Source organism: Mugil cephalus, chromosome 21, assembly GCF_022458985.1.
Source record: "Mugil cephalus isolate CIBA_MC_2020 chromosome 21, CIBA_Mcephalus_1.1, whole genome shotgun sequence".
NCBI lineage: Eukaryota > Metazoa > Chordata > Actinopteri > Mugiliformes > Mugilidae > Mugil > Mugil cephalus.
This window is the reverse complement of record NC_061790.1, coordinates 2,245,973-2,266,108: the sequence shown is the minus strand read 5'-3', so window position 1 is coordinate 2,266,108 and position 20,136 is coordinate 2,245,973. Positions and strand designations below refer to the sequence as shown.

Below are 20,136 nucleotides of genomic sequence, written 5' to 3'. Positions count from 1 at the left end.
CTCCTTCTAGGTAACTGAGGGTGGAGCTGAGCTCTTATTACAGACGCACAATTTCATCAGATATAAATGAACCAGGACTTGCGTCATTTTCTCTCTGCTTCCTTGATCAAATCATACCTCTGGTTATGCACCTGCTCAGTAACTAGTACAAATCACTACTTATGGATAGGTTTCTGTAATAAATTAAATATGATACGGATTTATTATGTATTTACAAGTCATATGTAAATATACTGAATAATGGCTATGACTAGATTATAATTAGGAGCTTTTTCTATTTTTTGTAAGCTGCTATAAATCGTTTCAAAGACAAAAAAGTCCCGTTGAGCTGATCTGGTAAACTGCGTCACTGCTCCAAAAATGAAAGTAAACCTGCTGACCTGCCTAAAATACCACAAATGAAACACTGGCTCATTGCACAAAGCCAAAAAGAGAAATTACTATTACAGACGGGCAACTTTCAAAAACACATCCTTAAAATTTTACTAATTTATTAACACTGCAGAAGCATCAGGTTTTATTTGAACTGGTTTTACCTCGTTTTACCTGTGACCTCCAGACCTGGATATGCTCTCAAATGTTCCAGAAAAAAAAAAGTCTTAACATTCTCACTCAGACTAGAAAAAAATCATCTTAGAATTATCAGGAAAGACACAACTTTTATATTTCACATTAAGTGAGGACAGGAGTGAACAAAGACTTCAAATAAACAAATTTGGCAAAATATTTAAAACAACTTTGCAACAGTGATGATGTTCTGCGTCCTAACAAGTAAAAGTTTAAATCTTACCTGCACTGGAAGGTGGATTTAGAGTTTAGGCAGAAATCACTTCAGGTTTAATCCAGAGGTTTGAGCGTCACCATGGTTGTTTACTTCTGAACAGTCTGTGAGCTGGAAACATCATAACAACATCATAAAAACCCCCTATCTGCTCAGAAACAGGTTAAACCTGATAGAGAAGACTAAGGTACCACCTCCAGACACAGATACAAAGCTCTAGTTAAATCGAAGGAATGGGTGAAGGATCAGAAAAGATGAAATGAATGAAGTGTATGAAAAAACGAAGATTATTTATCTTGATTTAGGGAAATAACACCAACTTTGCTTGTCACTTTTTCTGGTTCAAATCATAAAACAAAAACATAAATCAAAGACGCTTTGTGTGCAGTCTCATCTAGCTTTAGTAGAATCAACATCACTCTCAGTTGTTTCAAACTTTATGAGGAGTTTGGACACACTGTGTTGTGAAATTAGAGTGTCCAAACTTTCGACTGGTGTTGTATTTAAATCTTTAATAGATAATTCTCTCCTCAGGCAAAACACAAGTTTGGAGACAGCAGGTTTGTCAGTGTATGTGTGGTCCTGTAAAATAAGATTTCCAGGTGGAGTCACCTCCTTTATTATTTTATGGAATTCTTTCAGTATTATACAATCACTTTCTTTGATTCCTCCAGTGCCTTCATCTCCATCCAGCCTTTGTTGCTCGATGGGAGGTTGCGGTCGATGGGTGTTGGTGCGTCCACTGTCTCCTGGATCACTGATAGGCCGTGTCCTGTCTAGTGTGATGATGAGCTATGTTCACCTTATACAACACTGACTTTCAGCACAACTCAGAGTCATGTCATATGATGGGATGAGGAGGAGAATAAAGGACTGGTGGGCAGATTTATGGGGTGGGCTGGAAGAAATCACCGGGTGCTTAATGTGGACAAGACCAAAGAGATGGCGATTGACTTCAGGAGGAAGGGAACAGATCCTCAGCCCCTCAGCATCCTTGGTAGGGACGTGAATGTGGTGGAGGAGAACAAATACCTGGGAGTGACCATTGACAGCAGACTGAACTGGAGTACAGTTGTGTACAAGAAGGCCTGCAGAGACTCTACTTCCTGAGGAAGCTGAGATCCTTCAACGTGTGCTGTAAGATGCTGGAGATCTTCTACCAGTCTGTTGTGGCCAGAACCCTTTTCTCTGCTGTGATCTGGGGGAACAGCTACAGACTGAATAGACTGATCAGGAAGGCTGGCTCTGTCATTTGCTGCACACAGGAAACTTTTGAGGTGGTGGTGGAGAGGAGGACACTTAACAATCTGTTATCAATCATGGATAATCCTGACCACCCTCTCCACCAGACAACAGAGCTCCTTCTCCAAGAGACTCAGACAACTCTGTTGTCTCAAACAACGTTACAGGAAATCTTTCCTGCCTCAAGCCATACATCTACGCCTGTCTACTACTCTACTACTCTATTGTCAACTACTCTTACTTACTCGTATTGCCTACATTGCTGTTTGTTCTTAACACCGGTAAACTTTGAGTAGGAGCCGCTGTAACAGAAAGAAATTTCCCCCTCTATCTATAGATCTGTCTATCTGTCTACGTATATCTAAGAGATAGAACAAGAGTTCTGGAATGATCTCCACTCTCTCTTTATTCAGTTTTAAAAGAATATATACACACCAAATGGATTCCAGGCCTGTTTGTTACTCCTGGGTAGTTTGGAGTCTGGTCGGATCCTCTGCACTTCCATGAACTCTGGAGAAAATATACAGGTCAATACAGCACATACTACCAGTCAGAAGTTCTACCTTCTACATTCTGTAATCTCATTTGGCAAATGAGTTGTGCGGTGATACTGCAAATTCTGCTTAAAACAACAACAAGGTGTATGAAATGTTACAACAACATTTTTTCTCTTGACTAATGGACAAATAGAAAAGTCCTCTTTGAAAAATGATGTTTCAGTCGGCAGACACAAACCTTTTACAACACGACTGCTTATTTTTAAACAGCACAATATGATGATATGATACTGCTTCATTAGTGTCTCAGTGTTTAGCAATTATACATGCTGTGTATTGCTCATGTTGTTTGTGTCTACGAGCAGTGCGAGCAAAGCATGGACCGCACCCTTTTTCTTGTTTTGGAACGTGACACTTCTCTGAGTACTCTCTGTACATATCTTGTTGGCTTCAGCACAACACGTACATGGCTTTGATTTTTGATGAAGATACTGGAGTGTTTTCATTTCTGCCCTCTCACAAAAAACATTTCATTGTCGTCATTTGACCGTAACTCTAACCCTAACGCCAGCCCGGGCTCTAATACTATCCCTAACCCTTGGTTTGACCCTAACCCTGGCCCTAATACTAACCCTAACCCCAGCCTTGGGTCTAACCCTAACCCTAAGCCTAACCCTAGGTCTAGCCCTAGCCCTGGCCCTAATACTAACCCTAACCCTGGGTCTAACCCTAGGTCTGGGTCTAATGCCAACCCTAACCCTAGCCCTAAACCTGGCCCAACCCTAACCAAATCCTGATTACTTAATCCTTGGGTCCAAGGATCCAAGTGAACGTTGGCTTTTTTTCTTCTTTTGGCTGACCACAAATTTGGGTCTATTCATACTTGAGTTCAAGTGTTCATTTGTACAAAACTGAAAATATTCCACTGAGTTATTGTGTTCTTTCATTATATGTATGGTATGGCATGCCTGAGCTTTCATGTCATTAAATTTAATCACGTTGACTTACCTAGCATCTTAGCATGTCGTCCTTTAAAATTAACAGGGTCAGACATGGACCTGCCACTCCTCACGGACATACCACTGGGTGGATGAGTTTCTGTCCTCTCCTTCTCTCTTCTCCGGCCTTCAACACAACACATGCACAGGTTTGATTATTAATGATGAAACTGAAATCATTTGACTATTGGACTTTATTATGAAGAACAATGAACAGTCCCTGGATGCATTTCATCATATTATCTTATTTGATGTTTATGTAAACTCTGTCGAGTTTTGGCCAAATTTGTGTTAATGAGGTTGACATTTACCCATCAAATTCTAGTCAGTTCATCCTTTCATCCAACTGAATGTTTGTCCCAAGTCTGAACTCTGACATGAAGAACAGTTGTGGATTAGGATCCAGATCTCACCTGTGAGATCTCGTTTGGTCGTCATATTCCTCACATGGATCTGGTTTAGAGGCAGAGAGTCCCTCCTCTCTGTCCTCACTCTGATACATGACAAACCTTAACACAAACACAACACATCATTCTATACTAATGGATGGAACTACATTTTAATTTTTAAAAAAAATATACTGTTGCGCATACAGACGGGTAAATTACTCTCCAGTGAAGTGGAAGAAATAAATGTTTGTCACATAATTGTCTTAATAAGTAATTGGGTACTTCTTGATAACTAGTACAGATGAGTTACTGTATATTATAAATGAAATAATTAATAAATTCTTACTGCCCTAACTCCTAACCCTAAAAACAGGATTATGATGAGGAGGACACTTCCATACCGAGTTATCACATGTTATCATAGTTTTTGATGTTAATCAGCTGAATATTAACAGATTTAAACAACAGAATGCATTTTTAACACAGTTATTAGTGTGAAACTCGACAGTGTAAACATTTGAGCAGAACAACTAAACCGCATCATCGCATTTACAGAAACGAAAGAAGCAGAAACAAATACTGCAACTAAAAAACACTCCTTTATGTTTCCTTATAGAACCATTATTACTTTTAATTGGCATTACACTGGTCTGGTTACATACTTAACATCGTTTTCACACAGATTAGATGAGAATCACCTTAGAAATCAGTAAAGACCATTTGATAAAATCAAAACAACTGTGATGATGTTTGAAATACCAGCAAACTAAGATTTATATCTCACCTGCAGACGTGTAGTCGAGTCAGGTTTCTAGGATCAGGACGGTGCACGTCTCCGGTAACCAGCTTCGTTCCCATCAGCCTGGATCATAATCTATGTCTCTGTAACTAAGGTTCATTTGTGTTTCTCGCCATACCCTGTTCTGCAGCCAGAGGATCTATGCGTGTTTGTGATTGCAACACTAATATTTTGTGTAAACAGGGAGAAGTCATGAGATTGTTTCTGCTTTAAATATCCTGGCATCTTATTAGATGATGGTCTTACTTTTAAACCTCGTATTCAGCACTTTGTTCAGAAGCTGAAATTGAAATTAGGTTTTTACTTTATGAATAATAACAATGAACAGGAGACTTGTTGCTGCTGCGTCCGTGTCTGTACTTGATTGTGGTGATGTGCTGTACATGCAGGCTTCCTCCCAGAGTTTTTCTCCCTTAATAGTAACAATGTAACATTTTTTGTAAATCGGGCACTACAAAAAATAAATAAATAAAAATCCACTTTGTATTTAAATTATTGAAAATATTTCTTTTTTTTGAAAACATTGTGATGCTTCACAAACACTGGCATGTAAAGGGTTAAAAGTGAGAGAATAATCAAACTTTTGGTATTTCTGATAAGAATTGAAATGGATTAAACGATTTATGTAAAACAAAAAAAGTAGAAAACAATATCAACATGTGCCATTTTTAGGGCATTTTTGATGAGGACACCTTCGTCCCTTAATGGTAACAACATAAAAAATTAGGTTACAAGGTGTAAAAATGGAGTCACTTGTGTGGAAATAGTTTTCTTTGTTCTTTTCTTTGTGTTTTTATCGTTTCTCCATCAGTAACTTTGTGTTTTGGCTGCATGGCTGCCCGTCTCAGCCAAGTCTGTCTTGAAACATTGGTTTTAAAATCTCAAAGGGGATTTTTCTGGTAAATGTGAAAGTGAAACTAAATACACGTTTTAAGTTTGACAGTTCAGTGAAGCCAACGCACAAAAACATCGTCTTGGTGCAGATGTAAGAAAATCTGTAGGTTCACGTTTGATGATGGAAGCTGGTGTCGTCATTTATCACCAAAAAAGAACCTCCTCCCTGTCCCTGCTGACAGGTCAAAGGTCAGCTCAGCTAGCTTGTAGTCAATGTCAGCTCACCGGTGCGTATGGTTCCAGATATTTATTGATTACAGCCTCCTGGGAGGAGAGAGGTTCATAGTCTGAACACAAAGAGTCAAACACAAAATACAAAGACGTAAAATACTAAAACAGCAAAGAGAAGTCAGCACGTGATCAGAAGGAAATATTCAGCAGCTCACTCCCTCCCACACTTCTCAGGTCCAAAAACAAAAGTCCAGTGGTCCTGGTCAAACTGGCCAAATGAAAACAGGTCCATGAATAAAGTTCCTCGTGTAGAATCCCGTGTCAGAACGGATTCAGGGCTTTGATCCAAACAGTCGGTCCATCTCCTCGACCTCCGGCCTGAGCCAGGTTTTACCAGACTCTGTCCTCTGTCCTCTGAGTAGTCTCAGTCTGAGGACGGCCGGTGTCTCCAGGAGTTGGGCCGGTGGCTACGAGCTCTGCACGGCGCTCTGAGGAACCGACGACTCTGCAACAACAGCAGCAGCCTGAGGTCAAACACGACGCTAACACAACCAGCTTAGAAGGAAAACACGACGATTATCATTAAACCGACTCAACTCAACAACTACTGACCTTATTACAGCTTCACTGCAGCCAGCACAGAGGATCGGACATTAGTGTCTAAGCAATCACAAAAAATGGACAATTTCTATCATTTATATCCATAATTTAAGATCATAACTTACTCAAAGTTCTGCCCTGATGTTTTATTCTCCAGCATTAATCACAGCAGCAGTCGTTTCTTACCTGTGTTTATTATGGTCATTGCATCACTGTATACCTCTGGTTTTTATTTCTCTAAGTTATATATATTCTCTTCCTTCCTTTCTTTCTTTCTAATTTAATGTTATGTGGCGCTGATACAAAAGGTAAAGTTTCTGTGTACGTTGAACATTTGGCCAATAAAGAGAATGTCTGTCTTCACTGTGTATGTCTGGTACATGTGAGGAAATAAATAATGATAAATCTGAGTTTAGGGGATGTTCTGGATGTTTTCTGCCTTCAGATGAGGTCGTGTTCACTGAGTTCATGAGGAAATGGCGCCATCTAGTGGCAACACAACCTCACAGGAGGTGATTTCATTCAGAAGTTGAGACGTGTTTGCTGAGGTTTTCAGAACTGGAGGAGAATAACTTAATATATTGTCATTTAGTCGTATAATATGTATGTTTTTAACACCTTCATCCATCCACTGTGATCCATTCGCTCTCCAACCGTTACCCTCTGTGGCAACAAGACACCAACAGCAGTGACTTTCTCACACTTTCTGTACGATGCTACAACTTGAACAGGAAGAATCTGGTGTCACAGGAACAAGCTCACAAGATGATTTGATGATTAGGTTTAGGAAGGTTTCAAGAATCTGACAGGAGCGAGGGACCGACCGACAGGATGTTACAACGATTACTTTCTTCTCATTGGATCCAAAGAGATCACAAAGAAACTTTCCTACACTCAAATTATTTAGTCGAGAAGTTGTTTACAGGCTAATGCAACATTTCTTGGCCAAGTAAAATGACTTCTGTCCTTCCCAGTGTTTCTGCAGGGTAGAACAAGTGACATTTAAGACTTTCTTGAGGAACAGAAACAGAACAGGCCGAGGACCAGAGGAGGTCGAACCGGAAATGAAGACCCGACTAAATGTAATTTAAGAACTACAATGCAAAATATGCTCGTATTTCAGACTCCACGTAAACCCAGATCATTACCGTGAGGTTTCCAGGCTTTTATCACGTGTCTGTGATCACAAACGTCACAATGAAACACTGATTTCAATCATTTGTGTTGCTTCATTCATTCATTATAAGGAAACGTAAAACGCTCTTTTACTTTTACTGAGCAAATAACACAAATTTAACCTTTTAGAAAATCAGCGCTCTAAAGTTCTGAGGTGGAGTTCGGTGGAGTTTGTCTGTGTGGGTTTTCTCTGGGTCCAACCACATGCTCGTTAGGCTGATTGGTGACTATAAATTGACTCTAGGTGTGAGTGTGATTGGTTGTTTGTCTCTGTGTTCGTCCTCTGATAGACTGGAGACCTGTCCAGGGTGGACACCACCTCCCACCCAATAACAGCTGGGATAGACTCCAGAAACCCCCAGTGAGGATTAAACTGTAGTAGAAGATGAGATCAGTATATTACTCTAATTTAGTTACCGTGCAGCTATTTCAAAGAGAAATACTATTTCCTGATTGGCTGACAGGTCTCTGGTTCTAGGCGCACTCTGTTCTCTCCTCTTCCATTCATTACTAACATCACAAACCTCTTTTTTTTAGAAGTTTATGTCGCTAACGTGCAGTGGCTTTGATTTCTTCTCAGCGTGAGAAATGTTGTGTGAAGTGTGAACTTACTGAAGTGAGTCTCACAGTTTGAGAGTCCTGCATAAGAAGTAGCACAACTTTAACAATTTAGTCGATGTCGTTTTTTGTTTTGTTTTTTGAAACCAAACAACCTCCTTCTCCACCTACTTCACCTTCATGGAGCAACACTGAAAAAGTTCCCGTCTGAAACAGTGTTGTGAACAAAAATATATACCGGTATTCAGCTCTATATCCTCCCGTCTCTAAAGTCACGTGGAAGCAGCTCAAAGTACATAAAAGTACATATTCATATATTCTATAAATCATTTAAACTGGAGCCACCAGAGCTTTAGCCTTAACGTGTCTCTGTTGTGTCGTTACCTGTGTGCAGCGTTGTCGTCTTTATCCGACTTTCCTCCAGAGTCATGAAGCCGTCTCCGCTGCCGTCGTCTCCCGTCCCGATGTCACAGGTCCACACGGCGATGGGACCTCTCCCTCCCTTCAGGTGGATCTGGATGCTGTCCTGCATCCACACCAGCACACAATAAGAGTTAATACAGCTCAGGTTCCCTTTAGTCTCCGGATCAGATGAGCTCCCTGACTCTGACTTCACCTCTTTAGGTGCTGGGACCTCCAGCTTGGTTTCCTCCGGAGCTTTGACAGCGATCAGCGTCTGCTCCTGGAAAGCTTTGAGGCGGCTGATGTCCTCGTGAGTCACGTAGGCCAACGTGGAGGAAAGGTTAAAGAAAACGTCCTGACCTCAGATTAACATCAGACATGGAGCAGAAAGTAATATTTTAATCTGTGACATAAAACAGTAAATAATACTGAAAGATTATTAGATTTATTCTGTTTCTTGTCGTCTTATTTAATCTGAAATGAGCGTTTCTGTGGCCACTTGAGGGCAGCAGAGCAACAAACGTCTGATGAACTGAGCCGATAAATGTGTTGATTTCAGGCTTTTTCACAAGACAGGAGCTGATTGGGAGTTTGGTGCAGAGACAGACGGCAACAGTGGAATCAAAAACAAAAACACTTCCTGGTTCTATGTCTCAGATCAACAAGAACCTGACTTTTAAAACACAGTGAAACCTAAAACCAAAGCTACGAGTAGCACAAGCTGTGGTGATGCTGATGCTCACAGTAGTAACCAGACTGATCTGGGTTTTCAGTGAGTTTTTAGTTAGCTTAGCCTCCTTAGCTCTATTGCTGCATGGATGGAAGTGAAGCTTCAACATGTCTAAGATCAAAAGTTTGTGTAAAGTTTGTCTGGACTTCACCTCTAAAGATGCAACAAGGAGGAAACATCTGGAATTAGATTCAACATCTTAAAAGAGCGGAGATGTAGCGTCTGATGCCTGACAGACCCCACAACACTGGTTTATTAGGATCATTATGAAGTTCTAAGTCTTAGTTATATTTATATTATTTAAATTAATATTCTGTTCAACTTGCACGTCACAAAATGCCTTAAAAATAAAAAAAAAAACACAATTTTTGGACAAAGTTCGTACATTTCACCGACATCAGGTGAAACCTGAACGATACTCGTCCCTAACGAGCGCCGCTGACCTCTGACCTCTGACCTCTGACCCTGGTCTGCTGTGGAAGGATATGCAGAGTTGGGGAGGTCGTCGGTCATGTCGAAGAGCTGCTGGGCGCAGCTTTTGATGAGCGTGTCCAGCGTGTCCTCCACCAGCTTCAGGTTCTCCAGCTCCCTCTTAAACTTCTGCTCCTTCCTCTGCAGGAAGCTGGCGATGGGGGCGTTGCCTCTGGATGGGGAGAGGGCGGGATTAGTTCGGTTTAGTTTGATGCTCAGAGGAAACAGAACTGGATCTGGTCACTGTAGGTCACCAAAATACAAATGAATGTCTCTGTGTTTGAGTTTATGATCTGTTTTATTTTACAACTAAATAAAAGTGTTCAGTGTGTAAAGAGACGTTTTCAAATAACATTTATGATCATGAGTTTGTGATGAGATAAAAACAGCAGGAAATCCCCAATTATTGAAAGAAACAAAGTTTCTACATTTCGCTTTATGGCATTAGTTGTTTATTCATTTCCTCACAGCTGATAGGTTGATAACTTTTATTTTGAACACGTTATATATAAAGAAAATTAAACTAAAATACAGACAATAAATAAAAAAAGAATCAAATGGTTCCTCATGCTTTTTTGCACTATTATTGTTGTTGTCACCATTGATTTTTATGTCGTCATATTTTCTGATTGTTCTGACATTGTAATATTAATATATTATAATATTATATATAAGGAGGAGGCTTCAATGAAGCCCATTGTGGTTTTTTTTGCGTCTCCTTTCACTGTTTCATTACATTTTTTTTGTAATATTTTATGTGCATTTTTAAAAATTGTGCAAAATAAAAAAAATTGAAACTTGAAGTCGATCTCCATTTTCAAAAACAAGTAAATACTTATTAATTTCTTTGCAATTTCTAAATCAATCCCACAGTTTAATGTGTGTCAGCTGATAATAACCAATAAACTGTGTTTGCATCGTACTATGAACCAAATAATGCACCAGTTTAGACCAGTTTAATTAGCTACTGCTCATTATTTAATGCTCACTCATCTATTTCCTCTAGTATGAATTATAAATTATAGTTCTGTTTAGAGTCGACTTACATTTAATCCGTCTGTATAATATGTTCTTAGCATCTCAATCAGTCATTGTGTATATGTTTCTTATGTTTACACAGGTTTCATCTGTAAATATAGTTCATATGCTATAAAACCAACCTGTCCCAGACGTCTTATAATCTGTTCCTATAAACCATTAATGCTACATGAACTCACTGCTCGTTACATGTTAAACTGCATTTAGTTGCTCTGTACCTGCACATGTGGAATCTAATCTAATAAATGACAAGAAATCTATAAAACTATAGTTTTGATTCTGTGTTTTATTCTCAGATTTAAACAATAAATCCTCTTTAGTGCGTCCACTCACATCCACCTGATCCTATTGGCCGACTCCTTCTCCACCAGCCTGATGCCGTCCAGCACGTTTGTGATGTCGTAGACCCGTCGTTTGCGCGTCTTCAGGTTGGTGGTGACCTGGCGGAGGTCGAGCGTCCCGTCCGGAGACGCCAGCAGCAGCTCCAGGAAACGCTGCGTCAGGACTCCCAGCGACACGTCTGGAGGAAACACGACACCTGAACGTCTGCGCCCTCACAGGGTTTATTCAGACGAACACAAACACGCAGCAGGACGCACCTTGTCTGGTTCTTGGAGGGTTCCACCGCGACACGCGGTCACTGGAAAGAAAGAAGAAACGTCTCAACAAACAAGAGGCCGACGTTAACAGAAAATAGATTTACTTCAACCCAAAGAGTCTCTTTACCTGGTCGCCTTCACAGCTGGAGCCTCTTTAGTGTCGACGTCCTGGAGTTCAGAAAGAAGACGCAGAGGAAACTATTTCAGATTTTTATAATCATGTATATTTTCAGTATTTCTCAGTGTTTAATATTTCAACCTTCTCTTGTAAGTAATATCTTTTTTGCACTGTTTTGTATATACTTGTGTTTTTGCACTGAAAAGGAGAAGCTCTCCAATCTTGTTATTCAGTGTCTAATGGCATTAAAGGGCCTGCTATTCTATTCTATTCTAAATTTTATTTATATAGCAAAACAAATGAATGTCATTCAAAGTGTTTTACATTTTGATTGACAAAAATACACGGGAAAAAGGGACATTAAAAGGAGACAAATGAATACTGTAAAAAGGATGAGTTAAAATAATAAAAGAATATATAAGAAAAAAATACAAACTATAAAACTGATCAAATATAAAAACAGTAAGATAAAAGAATATTAAAAATAGAATGAGGTAAAATGCAGAATAAAATATACAAACATTCAAAATAAAGATAACAATAAACTACTAAATAAATAAAAACAGGACAATATAAAACTGTAAAATAGAATAAAATAAGGAATAAGGAAGTCAGAGTTTAGAAGGTAACAGCTTTAAATTAAAAATCAGATTTATAAATATCATCCTCTAAATACGGACCCAAACATGTGGAATGAATCTGTAAAGGAAGAGGAGAAGAAGGATGAATACGAACGGAGGAGGAGGAAGATGTAGATGGAGAAATAGGAGTGGAAGAAAGAAGAAGAATAAAGTTCATCTTCATTGATTTTTTTCATAATTTTAGTATTTGCACTAAAACAAATGAAGAACGTGGAGTTGTTGTATTTTTCCAGCTTGTTATTCTGTGCGTTTTCCCCCTCATGCTCTAGAGAAAATGTCCTCACCGTCTTTGACGGCCTCCCTGAAGGAGGTTCCGGTGCAGGAGGCTCCTGTTTCACATTGTCTCCACCTTCATCCTCAGCAACCTCGTCTTCCTCGTCCCGGCCGGCGTTGCCCTGCTCCTCCTCCTCCTCCTCCTCAGACTCAGCTCCCCAGGGGCTGATCATGCCCAGGGAGCCGTCCAGGCAGGGGGGCATGATGGGGATGGCGTCGCTGTGGACCCCGTTCTTGGAGATGTCCTCTGGCAGGAAGTGGTCCTCGCAGATGAGACACTGCTCCACGGACTCCTGCTTCTCCGTCTCCCTCAGGGCGGCGAGCCATACCTGGACACAGCGGCAGCGTCACTGATGATCTTCATCCGCATTAAAGATCTGAAGCTTTCTAGACTCAACAGGAAGCGACATGCAACTATGAACCAAGCTTTACTGGCCTCAACTGAATCAAGGCTTTGACTTGTTTTCTACCGTCTACGGCTTCAACTCCTGAATTTGGAACCAACAGAAAATGTAAATATTAAATTATTGACGACACTAATTAAATTTTTGGACATCATGAGATGCAACTCAGACTAACTCCATCTATGACTCTGCTACAGTAGTAAAATACGTGTAAATCTGTAAACATTAAAGTGGGTGGTGTCGTTCCAGAACAAGATTGGGTCGACATTTAAAATGACTGGAAGCACACGAGACTCTTGAACTCACTGAACTGAACATTAACAGATCAGCCACAACATTATGACCACTCACAGAAGAAGAGACTAACATTTAAACCATCTTGTAACAATTCAAAGTTCTGCTAGGAAACGCACACGTGCAAAAAAAACATCATGAAGATCAGCACGATGTGTTGACCTGGCCTCCAAATTCACTAGATCCCAAACTGATCAAGTATCTGTGGGACGATCCACTACAGAGAATCGCCCACTAACACCCTCAAAAGGCCCATGTATAAGGGAGCTAGGCACCAAATTTGTCCGCCGTTTTATTCAGGTAAGTGTCGTTGTGCTGTGATGTTACTGGTGCAGCCTCCTTGAGATCAAATGGGGTTGAATGTGGCCTCTAAAATAAAACAAGTTTGACATCCCTGATCTAAGGAATGTATGTTAAGTCCTGTTCGCACAGGACTAGTTTCATCTGAGATAATGTCATGTGTGTTCTTATTCCCGTGCGAATCGTCCGCATTCACTATTAGTAGAGTAAAAATGAAAACAACCCTATTTCCAGTAACACTTTTGTTTGATTTGCAGCTTCTTTTCTGCCTCTCGTCTCTTAAGAATCATGAATTTAATAGATCAAAGTCTGGACAGATGTTAGGATGAAACGTTTCTGAACCATTCACCCATTTAGATCAGAGATGAAGTCATTAAATGAAGCATTAATGTGTTCATCTGGAATGGTGGAGCTGGTTTAAATAATTTTGTTTATCCCGTGAATGAGCCTGAATCACAGGACGTCCCTGGGTAAAACTAGCCCTGTGCAAACAGGACTTTAGAAAGCTAATGTCCTACCGGTTTCGTCCCTGATCTAAATCTAAAGGGTGCATGTTAGAAAGCTAATGTCCTACCTGTTTCTTCTTCCCTGTCTGGCTGCTGGTGCGTCTTAGCGCCCCGTCCCTCCCCAGGACTGACTCCTTTCTGATGCTCTTGCGACACTTAGCGGAGGACTTAGCAGGGAAATTGAAAACGGAAGGAACGGCTTCGGGCTTTAGTCTGTTGGTGCGGCGAACCACCAGCCTTTCCGCCTCGAAGCATTTCTCCTCGACGTAGTCCTCCTCCAAAAAGTGATCACTGCACACCCTCGCCCCTCTGCCCATGGGGGGGTTCTCTCTCCTCAGGGCCTCCAGCCAGCGCGACAGCACCGCGCTCCGCTTCAGGGGCAGTTTATGAAAGTGGACTAGCTTGCCCTTGGCTTTAATCCTGTAAAACTCATTTGTACATCCGATGGCGATGCAATAATGACCCCCCTTTTGTCTTCTGATGCTTCGTTGCTCCTCTGCCTCCATTTTTCAATTAACGAAACTGATCTTTTGCTCTGAACCAACCCTGTGACGTCAGACGATAAGATGGCGGCGCTCTTGTGTCTTCAACTTAATTTCATATATTTTACAGTCTGTTATTGTTGCTATAGTTTAAATAATTTTGTCTAATTCTTCTTCAGCTAAAGCCAAATGGTTATTTATTGAAACTCATCTTTCGCTCTAAACCAAACCCGGAAAAAATGGCGCTGCCCTGGTGCTTTTGTCTTAACAGCACTTCATATCAGACATATACCTTTTTACATAGTATTTTAGAGTCTGCTACTATTGGTTTAGCATATATTAAACAATCTAATTCTCCTTCCGCTGTTGCCAAATGGTTTTTTATTATGTTTTTTTATTAAAACTGATCTTTTGCTCCGTCTTTTCGCTTTCAAACCAACCCCGTGACATCAGAGGACAAGATGGCGGCGCCCTAGTGCTGTTATCTTAACTTCGTTTTGTAGTATTTTACAGTTTGTGATCATTGCTATAGCTTAAACCAAATTGTTTAATTCTCCTTCCGCTAATCTCAAATGTTTTTCATACGTGTATTTAGCCAGTGAGCTAACACAATGCACTTTACTCACGCAGCTGTTTTAAAATGTTGGAAATGTGTAAGAGCTACCACCTTTTAAGTGTACAGTTTTGTTTTATTTTATCAGTTGTACATCTACACATATATTTTTATCTTATCTGATGTTTTTTATCTTGTGTACTGTGCAGAATTAGATAGTCTGATGTTATCTCATCTCAACACGTCTCTTAGAAGGAGGGCCGCTAGCATCGGGTTAGCATCTTGTTAGCCGACATTAGCGGAGGCAAAACGGGGAAACTCTCGTTATTCCGGTGAGTGCCTTGCATCTCTATCTGCATCTGTATCTGTAAACCAGCTCCCGTCAGAGTCCCGGGTCCGTACCTTGACTCGGGCCGGGTCTTTGGGGAATTTGAAGAACCTCTTCGGTGGTCTGTTGAAGATCCCCCGGGTGACGGTGACCGCACGGTTCGGACAACCGGAGACGACACACTTCACCATGCTCAATAAAACACCGTCTTCTTCTAATCCTTCATCTGAACAGACCCGCAGAATCACCGGTAAAATCACCGGTACGGTTTAGAAACAACCTCCACGGTGCTAAGTCTTCGGGTTTGTTTATGTTGCGGTTTTCACACAGAGCGGAAGTGACTTGTATTTGACCCGGAAGTACAATAATGCTGGTGCCAATTTTCAGTCATCACGTGTTCCTATTTTTATTGTTTGTTTTTATTTATTTATTTATTTATTTATTTATTTATTTTTTATTATTGAACATCTTAAAATAACATAACACTGTATAATATACTACACTATAAAACGCGACCTAGCGCCACCACCCGGTCCCGGAGAAAAATGGCCAGTCAAACGGCAAATGCGCATCTTTCACCTTCCGAAATACAACGCTATTTACAGAAAATTGGTATTTTGAGTTTCGATCCCTACTTAATTGTCATTTAAATGCCAATTCCCCTGCAATCTGCCTTAAATTTGCCTAATTTGTCCTTTGCTGGCATATACATTCATCTAATTAATAATCCATCCCTCTACAGTCCCTGAAGGCTTAAGCACCGAAACCTACCGGTGCTTCACCTCAGGTGGGTCACCGAGGCAAAACTTTATCACCTGGAGGACCAAAAAATGGTTTTGATCTTGGGAAAGGTAAGTTATGCATTTATTTACTACTTTACGAGCTTTCTGGCAGATTAAAACCACCACGAACGTTACATTTGCTACCTTGTTGATGGCTAACTAAGTGTTTATTTACCAATATATTCGCTGCAATGTGGTTAAAACTAACGTAAAAGTAATGAGTGCGAGGTCATTGTATATGTGTCACTGTATCACTGATACAGGTTGAGAGGTCGTTTTAACAAACCCATGGTTCTTATAATAGATCCATGAACCAACCTCATTATAATTGATGGCAAAATACCCCGCTGTGCTTAATGAAATGATCATTATTGCAAGGTAGTATTCTTGCAGGCATACGTTTCGTTTCTTTTTTTATTTTATTTTTTTTTACCTCGGTGTGAGTCGTGTCCTTGTAGTAATTGTGGTCTGCAGTCTCACCTCGGTCCTCTCATCATCACAGTGAAGGTCACTGCCGATGTCACAGCCAGTCACCACCATCCCAACTTCATGCACTGCACTTCTTTTTCGTTTGATAGCTTGTGTTTGCTCAAACTTTCTGTAGCTGTTAATCTTCTTTCTGCGTTTCTCAGGAGTAAGATACGCAAATAGTAGAATAAGATATAAAAACACGTAAAACAACAGATAGTAACTAACACTAACTAATAATTCAATCTAAATTAAACACAACGAGGTAATCTTAATTATCTGAAACAATACTGAAGCGTTGATTTTACTTGACTATTTGAATTCTGTGAATAATATTGCGATTGTTAGCATGCTAACATAACTTACCTGAGATGAAGTGCTCAGCACAGAGTCTGGAGTGTTTTGTGGGAGTCCAATGATCCCTTTTAATGGCAGCGACCCACCTCTGTCTTCTTTCATTGTTTTTGGGGATATTGTAAAAGGCAAAAAAGGTCACAGTAAATCAATTATCTTCTATAACAGTGTACAATCTATCTGCCTGGAGGTTATCAACCTGCTTCAACTTGCTTAAGATGGGTATATGTATAATTTTAGCCTACAAACCAAGTGCAATATTATCATACAATACCACTGTCACACTGTATATACATACATACATAGCATTTTTTTGTCTTTTTATTGTGCTTGCGTCCTTGCATTGCAGGGGAAACGCTCTCTCCAATTTTGTTACTGAGATGTACAATAATAATAAAGTCTATTCTATTCACCGTTTCCGCTAAGATGATTCGCTTTTCAAAGCAGGCAACGAAGAGGATCATCACACATTCGTTCTTTACTAGATAGCAAGCAAATACAGGGCCAGTGTCACCGATATCAATGCGTTTTTAATAATTAAGGTGGATGCATCATTAATCTACATCTGAGTCCATTTTCATGACATTTATGTAGTTTTGTGATTTGCCTTTTCAATTATCAATCAGTTCAAATTCAGTGCAGAATTTGGGGAAGTTTATAAGTAAATAGAAAATACGTTATAATCGCAATAAAGGTTCTTGTTCAGACACAACACAAAATTATTCTTAAATTATTTCTTATTGAAATAATACATTCATGATGTTTTCTAACATTTTCCCCTCAAAGTTCAGAGGAGATCCTGGTAAAGCTAAAAGGTATTCCTGGAGAATCAGCTTTCAACACAAGAACGGCTCGCAATCAGTGTTGCAACACAAGATTTATTCAGAGCAAGAGATGCCAACACCAGCATGATAAAAATTGTACAAACTTCACAAGTCAAATTAAAGTATCACGTAGCTACTCGTGACCTTGAACATACAGCAAAAATATCAACGAAAACTCATGCCATGTGGTAAGAAAAAACTGCTGAAAGTCTGCGAGTAACAGAGAAGAAGGGGTAAAGGAGAGAAAAATGAATGTTGTATAAAAACCCCTTATCAGTGCACTGCCGAAAAGAAACATCTTCATAAATGGATGATTTCACAAATATTCATATGGATTTTTCTTTTGCATTCTAGCATGTCATGTTAGTGTTGAGATTCTCTATGTAAATAGTTACATTTCAGCTTTTACATCTGATATTACAATATCTAGTCTATTGACTGTCATTAAGTGGCAGAATTGTGCTTTAACTCCCATTTCCTTTGTCCTCGGTAAGAATAACTGACTAAATGAAAATACAAGCGGTCAGTCTATCTAATGCAGTAGTTCACTGGCAGGAAGCTGCAGACGCAAAGCTCTGGACAGAGATGTGAAGTCAAGGGAATGAGACTTTGCAGTAAGAGTCCTAAGAAGAAACATCTTTAAAGGAAAACTCCCCCGACAATCTGCCTGAAATCTTCACATATTTAGGACGTTCGGGGTTGAGCTACAGGCTCAGTTTACCCATATGTACTCGTATACATATATATTTCCTTTCAGTGATATCTAGCCAAGCTGTTTCCAAAACATCCACGTCCAACCAGAATACAATTAAGCTTGCAAGCTAGCTAGCATGTTCACAGTAAACTGAATTGTCGGAGTGCCATCTAGCTCTTAAGCGACTCTTCTCTTGGGACAATAGATGACGGTAGCGAGTTAGGCCACGCCCCCATTTGGGTGAAAACAAACCACTGGCGGTAAATACAAACCCACCCGTAGTCGGTGTTTATTTTGTGTTGCTAGCATTCTTCAACTGGATAGTGGGTGAAACGTTAGTCAGGCAGACACATAAATAATGTCGTTATCGAGCGAGGAACGGCGAAGTTAAATAAGAAAAGTTCCAAACTACTGAACATTTGCTCTTAACTCATTGAATCTCAGGGTAATATATGAACGTTAAGCAACTTAATCATGAAATAAATACAGCATGAAGCTTAGCCAGCCTTAAACCTTTTTTTAAAAAATGCTTCACAGAACGTAATTATACCTACTGACATTAGCTAACGTTAGCATCATAATTTAAAGTAATTGCCACACATGTACACACACGTTATGGCCTGAAGCCATACATTTATTCGTTTTCTCCCTCTCTTTTGGAGGAAATCTCAGTTTTATCTTTTAAATTGTTCGAAGAACGATACACAACACAGCAACATCTTCTTTATTTTCACTCATAAGCGGGCGTGGCCTTATCAGTGACGCAAGGTTACTGCCTTCCATGGGAAAGTTTATATTTTAAATGAAAAGCAAATTAGAGAATCTTATCTTTGTTGGGATAAAAGTGTAAATTTCTTATTGGAAGCAGTTAAAAGCAAGTTTTGCTTTAAAGGACCAGTGTGTGAGATGTAGTGGCCTCTAGTGGTGAGACTACAAATTGCAACCAACCACTTTGACCTCTCCCTATGATGACCACTTTTAACCCAGCTCTCGCTACTGGAAAAGATGATACTGATATCACTATTGCATTCATGTCCGGCTGCAGTTTTTACTCAGTAAAGAATAAATCCTGAAATCTGAAAGTTTCAGACAAACGAGATCGGAGGAGAGGGGGAGTTTTCCTTTTTGTTGTTTGTTTTTTTGCCCCAGGTTTCTTTCAAACAAGCGTCGCCGTCACAAACTCTCGTCGAAGTCACAGTTTCCACAAACTCGCTGTACAGTTTTTGCTTCATTTACCACATGATAATACTTTTAACAAACTCCAGTAAAGTGCATGCATGATCGAAAACATACTCCGTCGGTGCTGTGATCCCAGACCGAATGTCGTCGTCGTCGTAAGGCCGATTCAGATCAAATACTCACTGCACAAACATCACAACTGCTGGCTCTGGTTTCATTCATCTTTTCAATAACCATGATAATTGTTTAAAAGAGAAAAGCGGTGCTTAGTCTTCATGTGGCATCGTGTCCCGTCTGCGGCTCAGACAGTGAAGATGATTGGAAAGACGTTTTTCTACAGAACGAGTGCAATATACAATGACGGATGAGGACGTTTGACCCTGTAAGTCCAGCGGAGCCGTCAGCCTTTAGAAAGAAAACGCGCATCTACACACCCCTTTTCCTGCTAAGTGCCTCTTAATCTACAATAAAAACATCAAAACATGGAAACAAAAGGTGTCCCTGTGCAAAGTCAAACATGACAGAACCAAAGTCCTCTCACCCGTGTCAGATTCCTAAAACATGATTGTAGTAAAAGGTTTATACAAAAAC

The 20,136-nt window shown here is 40.0% G+C and overlaps 2 protein-coding genes across 4 annotated transcripts in view; both read right to left on the bottom strand.

The window, feature by feature from the left end:
- LOC124999447 overlaps positions 1-5,107 on the bottom strand; it is a 33,310-nt gene extending 28,203 nt beyond the window's left edge. Inside the window, 4 exon segments of the mRNA XM_047574365.1 lie at positions 791-892; positions 3,529-3,645; positions 3,932-4,027; positions 4,692-5,107. The gene's annotated coding sequence lies outside the window, so the exon portion shown is untranslated.
- A 725-nt stretch (positions 5,108-5,832) lies between these two features.
- e2f6 (E2F transcription factor 6) lies at positions 5,833-15,595 on the bottom strand. 3 transcript variants are annotated; one of them, XM_047573124.1, is made up of 10 exons: positions 15,319-15,595; positions 12,389-12,706; positions 11,473-11,513; positions 11,346-11,386; positions 11,080-11,266; positions 9,725-9,880; positions 8,722-8,836; positions 8,490-8,631; positions 6,384-6,431; positions 5,833-6,276 (listed from the first exon to the last, which is right to left on the bottom strand). In XM_047573124.1, exons 1-9 carry the CDS (start codon positions 15,433-15,435, stop codon positions 6,388-6,390), a joined length of 1,161 nt encoding a protein of 386 aa, XP_047429080.1. In that variant the 5' UTR covers positions 15,436-15,595; the 3' UTR covers positions 5,833-6,276; positions 6,384-6,387. The 3 variants fall into 3 exon arrangements, with proteins under 3 accessions (XP_047429080.1, XP_047429078.1, XP_047429079.1); XM_047573122.1 differs by having other exon boundaries at positions 13,950-15,591; XM_047573123.1 differs by lacking the exon at positions 6,384-6,431 and having other exon boundaries at positions 13,950-15,589.
- Positions 15,596-20,136: the final 4,541 nt, after the last annotated feature.